This window comes from Chinchilla lanigera, unplaced genomic scaffold (assembly GCF_000276665.1).
Source record: "Chinchilla lanigera isolate Chin_1 unplaced genomic scaffold, ChiLan1.0 scaffold00021, whole genome shotgun sequence".
Taxonomy (NCBI): domain Eukaryota; kingdom Metazoa; phylum Chordata; class Mammalia; order Rodentia; family Chinchillidae; genus Chinchilla; species Chinchilla lanigera.
Window position 1 is genome coordinate 27,897,224 of NW_004955422.1, and position 6,494 is coordinate 27,903,717.

The 6,494-nt window shown below is 42.3% G+C and overlaps 1 protein-coding gene across 1 annotated transcript in view; it reads left to right on the forward strand.

Moving 5' to 3' along the window:
* Positions 1-6,494, forward strand: part of Cdk5rap1 (CDK5 regulatory subunit associated protein 1) — a 29,110-nt gene that overhangs the window by 19,176 nt on the left and 3,440 nt on the right. The window contains exons 11-13 of the mRNA XM_013514321.1: positions 544-674; positions 3,011-3,160; positions 5,854-5,994. Of these exons, the coding sequence (XP_013369775.1) occupies positions 544-674; positions 3,011-3,160; positions 5,854-5,994 (422 nt within the window). The remainder of the gene's footprint in view (positions 1-543; positions 675-3,010; positions 3,161-5,853; positions 5,995-6,494) is intronic.

A 6,494-nucleotide genomic window follows, 5' to 3' on the forward strand; every position in this document is an offset into this window, starting at 1 on the left:
TTTATGCTTTTGCTTCTCTCCATTGTGTTTTCTCTCCCCCTCTCCCTTCTCTTGCCCTCCTTCCTGCCCTTCTTTTTTTTTTTTGGTTTTTCTCCGGTACCGGGAACCGAACTCACAACCTTGCGCTTGCCAGGCAGGCGCTTTTGCCGCTGAGCTAAATCCCCAGCCCTCTTCCTGCCCTTCTGTGCTTAGATGTGTAGATAGAAATACATGTTTGTACAAGGCACTGCAAGATTTTCAGTAGTAAAAAGCAGGACCACTTTGAAAACGTGGACTCCTCGTATGTCTCTGAATGTGGCATTTGAAGTGAAAATACCTTTCCTAGTGCTGTGAGCAATGCAGGCTGAGAAGCCAGTGTTGGCATGGATTGTGGTGGAGAAGCAGGCTCGAGTGCTTCTGTCTGTAATGATAGTTTTACTTGTTCGTGGGCTGAGTGGCCCAGGGAAGGCCTTCTAATTGTTCTCCATCCCTCTGTAGCCCACAAATGACAAAGCTCTTGAAGGTCAGCAACAGCATCCAGTTGTCCTTTGTTGTGTGTCACAGGGGTGTGCCTCAGCAGTGACTTCATTGCTGGCTTTTGTGGAGAAACAGAGGAAGATCACCTGCAGACACTGTCTTTGCTTCGGGAAGTTCAGTACAACACAGGTTTCCTCTTTGCCTACAGCATGAGACAGGTGAGCCCAGGATTGGGGAGGACTGTTTTTATTTCTGACTAGCTTGGGATGATCACAGGCAAAAAAGAGTGGTGGCAAGGCATTCATTACAGAACCTCAGGATTTCATCAGCCACTTCTTTTTCACTTTTCTATTTAAGTCTTTCTAATGTTTGACACAATTCAGCAATTAGAGATGAAAAAGAGTTACTGTACCATTGTTCCCATATATTAAAATGCTTAAAGTTATGTTTAGATTGTTTAAAATTTTAATGTGGAGAGAGAGAAATTTATTCTCTTTACAAGGAATCTAGAGGACCAGGGATATAGCTCAGCGGCACAGTGCCTGTTAAGTGCAAGGTCGTGAGTTCAATTCCCAGTACCAAAAAACCCCCCAAAGAACAAAAAAAACAAAACACAAACCACACAAAGAATCTAAAATATTTTCTTAACATGCAGAACTTATTGTTTTGGTCTATACATGTGGTCTTCTGAGCCCCCTATACCTATTTCTGATTTCTGTTTTTCTAGGCTAAGTTGGCCCATTGGTGTTTACTTTTAGTTTTCTCTATAACATAAATTTCCAGAAAAACAAAGCAGGAGATGAGGAAGGAAAAGGAGAATAGTGAGCGTTTCCTACTGAGAGCTAATCCCGGTCTCCCATTTTCTTGGCGGTAGGGATGGATTTAATGGTCACTCTTCCCTTAGTCACCTTGGAGCCAGCGTACCTTGTGTTTGGGATGGAGGCTAAGGGCTCTTGTGACCGCTGGGCTCAGGAAAGCTGACTAAGGAATGACTGAGTCCATGACTTTAGTCTCACTGTCCCTGTGTTGCCATCAATTCAGCTAACTTATTTGTTCTAAAGCTCATGGTTTAGTATTTTGTTTTTTTTCTGGTACCGGGGATCAAACTCAAGATGTTACGCTTGCCAGGCAGGCGCTGTGCCGCAGAACTAAATCCCCAGCCCATGGTTTAGTATTTTGTAGGTGGTGTAAATGGGCCAATGTTTGTATTCATGTCTTTTATAAAATTGAGAGATGATGCTTCAGAAGAGTTTTTAGAATCCATTTTGCTTTATTTCCATGGACATAACAAACTTTAGAAATTCTTTATAATGCTATGGGTGGGAAATGGGTTGTCACTGTATGTAGGTGCATGTCCTATAGACACTGAATATGTGTATTTATTTTGGGACCTATTTCGTAGGTTAGTAGTAGGGTTATAGAGACGTAAGTATCCTAGTGGCTGAGAACAAGCACTTAGATTATACCTTTGCCACTTAATAACTATGTGACCTTGAGTAAAGTCTTTGCTTTTTTCATCTGTGAAATGGGGGTGATATTAGTACCAGCTTTATAGAGTATATATAAAACACATATAATAGTGCTTTGTACATAGTAAGTGCTATTATTAATAGCAAGACAGAACAGAGTAAAACCTGTAGATGTAATAGGATTCTCCACCAATTTTCTGTTTTCCTCTGAGGATTTTAAAGGCAGGTTGTTTTAAATACTTATACTGTGGTTTAAAGATTCTTCTTGCTGTGTATTCTAGGCTGGCCTTGAACTCACGGTAGTCCTCCTGCCTCATCCTCCCAAGTGCTGGGATTGCAGGCTTGTACCAAAATTTCCAACAAAATTTCTTATATTTATAACCTTGTATTTACATTTATATTTCATGTATTTATAATTTGTGTGTTTTTTCTAGCCCAAAGATATGCTTGGGTTAACAGTCTGTTTTGGAGAATAGTCCATGTTAGTAGTACATATAGAGCTTTTTTGTGTGTGTGTGGTGCTGGGGATGAATCTAGGGCCTTGCACATGCTAGACACATGCTCTGCTACTAAGCTACATCTCTAGACCATTTAATTTAATTTATTTTGTTTTTGAGGCAGTTAGGCTGCCTTGATACTGTAGGTTTCATAAGTAGTGCTGATGAGTTGCCTAGTACCTGAGTCATTTAGTATGTCCCAAGTGTGACCTTAGGACAAATAGCAAGAATAATTTTTTCTATGATTTTTATGTGTTAAAATTAGAGTTTGAGTTGGGCATGGTGGTGCATGCCTGTAATCCCAGTGTCTAGGAGACTGAGGCAGGAGGATCACCACAAGTTGGAGGCCAACGTGGGCTACATAGCAAGACCCTGTATCAAAGCAATAGCAATAAAATGAAAAAAAATTAGAATTTGATCCTTGAAAAAATGTGATTGGTTCCAGACCCAGAGAACCCTCTTGGTTTAGGTTTGAGTTTTTATACATGTGCCTGTGACTTGCGAGTAGAATGAACGTGTTTACCGTCTGTGCCCTAAGAATGGATTCTACAAGTCCTTAGTGGCCTTCATCTCCCTTTTCTTAAATAGAAGACACGGGCATATCACAGGCTGAAGGACGATGTTCCAGAAGAAGTAAAATTAAGGCGTTTGGAGGAGCTTATCACTGTCTTCCGGGAAGAAGCTTCAAAAGCCAACAAGACCTCTGTGGGTTGTACCCAGCTGGTTCTGGTAGAGGGGGTGAGTCTGTCTAGCTATGTATATATTTTATTGTTTTTTAGAACATGATATATCTCTCCTTTATTTATTTATTTATTTTTCTGTTTTTGTCTTTTTTTAAGACAGGGTCTCGCTCTGCAGTTCAGGCTGGCCTTGAGCTCACTTTGTAGCCCAGGCTGGTCTTGAACTTGCAATGATCCTCCTGCCTCAGCCTCCCTAGTGCTGGGATTACAGGTGTGCGCCACCACGCCTGGCCTATCTCTCCTTTATTAAGATCTTTGATTTTTAAAAAAATTTTTAAAAAATTTATTTTATGGAAAAAAGGTAAAACAAAATTTCATGACAAAATAATAGGGGAATAACAATAGTTAATATGTTGCATGTTGTTATCTTTAAAGTAGTTAGTGCACAAAACATGGGCATAAAAATTTTTCCAATCAATATTGGCACAAACCTTCCTTTTTAATGAACTAAGAGACACTAATAGTATAACTGACGTGCATTTTTCCCCTTTTTCCTACTGTCCTCTCCCCTTTCACCCATCTTAGTTCCTTTTTCCTTTTGAACAATTTCTTCCCATTTCACTATATCTATTACGCATTTCTTCTTTGATTTTTCAATTAAAGTTTTTCTAGTTTTCAGCAGTGAAGTCTTTGAAAGACAAGAATATATACAATGGCCCATTTACACTCCCTCTCTTCCCCTCCTGTGTCGTCCTTCCTTTTCTCGTTCTATGGGTGTTGAACACAGGGTCTCATGGGTGCTTGGCAAGCTCTCTCTACCGTAAGCTGTATCCCCAGTCAGTTTTTAATTTTTTATCTTGAGACAGGGTCTCACTAAGTCACTCAGTTGCCCAGATTGCCCAGTCTAAATTTAGTTCTGGTCATTTCATCAACCTCAGAACATTTGTGAGTGATTACTGCGAGACAGGGTGATGTTCCTTGGTATAGATTTGTTTAGGTTTACTGGGTTAGGAGTTTATCTTTTGCCAAGTTTGACAAATGCTTATCTGTTAATTGTTTGCTTTTCAGCCTTGCCCTCTTTCCTTTGTCCTGAGACAGGGTCTTGCTATGCAATTCAGGCTGGCCTTGAGCTCATTTTGTAGCCCAGGCTGGCCTCGAACTTGCAATGATACTCCTGCCTCAGCCTCCCGAGTGCTGGGATTACAGGTGTGCACTGCCATGCCCGGATGTTCAGTCTTTTTTTTTTTGTCTGTCTTAGAAAGGCCTTGGTGGAGAAGGACAGGTCTGCTGCTTTCCTTAGGATATGGCAGCATCAAAGCCAGCACTTGTCTGATGTTTGCATTTGTTGAAACTCTCTGGTAGAAACAGAAATTTATACAACTCAGCAGAATTTTTTTACATAAGACTTCGTGGGCATATGCAAGCTACAGTCCGGTGTCTGGAAGAGACTGTACCCAGCCTGGGAAGCCCTTGAGACAGAGTTGCTGTCTGCCGCTCAGGCCAGCTTTCCCTACTTCCTCATTTGGGTAGCAGAGTAGCGCAGTCCTGTAGTTCCCTCCTTCATACGTGGTAGTTCCAGTAGTTGTGTTCTCAGTTCCGAGTCAGAGAACCTGATCAGCTCAGCATGGGTGCAGTCCCCCTTGTGGTCTGGTCAGCTTGGCCAGGTGGCAGAGAGAACTGGTGCCGCAGTATTTGCTGGGCAGTGGTGCTGAGCTGGTGAAAAACCCCCAAAGTTGTCTGCCTCATTAGATGCTTTGAAGTTTAGGGTGTCAGCTTTGATTCTGGCTGACAGTTTCCAGGTTGCTCTCTTTGCCTGCCTTCGTGGAGTTTTACTCTGTACATATGTGTGTGAGTGTTCAGCAGAGTCCAAGGAACCCTGTTTATATTTCTAGAGCTCTTTTTCTGCCAAACTCCCTCCTCTTTAGAATTTGTTCTACAATTTCTAGCTATCTCAGGCTCCCTGGACTTTGATCTGTTAGTCCCCAGCACCCTTCTTTTTTATTTTGCTTTCTGTTTTGTTTATTTTTTAAGGCTGTGTAGTAGGCTGGCCTTGAACTCCCTGTGTACCCTAGGCTGGCCTCGAGCTCTTGATCCTCCTGCCTCAGCCTCCCGTTGCTGGGATTATAGGCATCCACCACCATGCCTAGCTGATACTTTCCTCTCTCAATGGAGAGAGAATCTCCATGAATCTGCTTGAGATCTTTCTCCCTACTTTTTGTGACCTGGCCTGGCATATACCTTCTGGTAGAAAGGAGTGTCTGGTGTCATTTAATTTATTTTCCTTCTCTTGTACATCACAACTTTGTGTGATCTGTTGTCCAATATGTGAAAACTGTCTTACATTGTTTCTAGTTTCCTAACTTAAGGCTGGAGTCTAAATTTAGTTCTGGTCATTTCATCAACCTCAGAACATTTGTGAGTGATTACTGTGAGACAGGGTAATGTGCAGGACGACTTGCCAAGGGTGAGCGCTTTACCCCTAAACACTGGAGCTAATTGCTGTAGAAGGCAGCTCTGCACAGACTCACTGGTGAATTGACTGGTTCAGATGTAGCCAGCAGACTTTCCAGAGCTTCTGTGATGTGCCGTGCACTGCCCTTGCTGAAGCAGCAGCACACACTAAGCTTCCAGTCATTCTTTGGTTAAGGAGAGTTCTGTGGGTACAGGCCCTATAGACTCTTGAAACAGAGAGGGCAGTTTCCACCTTCCTAGAACTTGTGACCGTGACAGTCTTCTCTCTTCTTTCTGTAGCTCAGTAAACGCTCTGTCACTGACTTATGTGGCCGGAATGATGGAAACCTTAAAGTGATCTTCCCTGATGCAGAGATGGAGGATTACATTAACCCTGGGCCCAAGGTCAGAGCCCAGCCTGGGGATTATGTGCTGGTAAAGGTAATGTATCTTTTGAGATTGTTTTATTTTTGAGATAAGGTCTCACTATGTAGCCTAGGTTGGCCTTGGACTCACAGAGATCTTCCTGCCTCAGCCTCCCAAGTGCTGGGGTTATAGGTGTGGCCACTATACCTGGCTTTGTTTTTTGTTTTTTGAGACAGTGTCTCACTATGTATTCAGGCTGGCCTTGAACTCACTATAGCCCAGGCTGGCCTCAAACTTACGGTGATCCTTCTATCTCAGCCTCCCCAGTGCTGGGATTACAGGTGTGTGCCACCATGCCTGGCTCCTTTGAGCATATACTGTGAAATGAGTGTTACTTTGGATAATTTTTAGTTACTCATGATTCTTTTTTGTTCCTAAGTGATGTGAATCCTACAAGTAGTGTTTAGTGGAAGGACTGAAGTAAAGAAGGAACTCTGGATCCAGCCAGCGTTGGTTCTTTCTTTTACTTTTTTTTTTTTTTTTTTTTTGTCTTTTTGAGACAGGGTCTCGCTGTG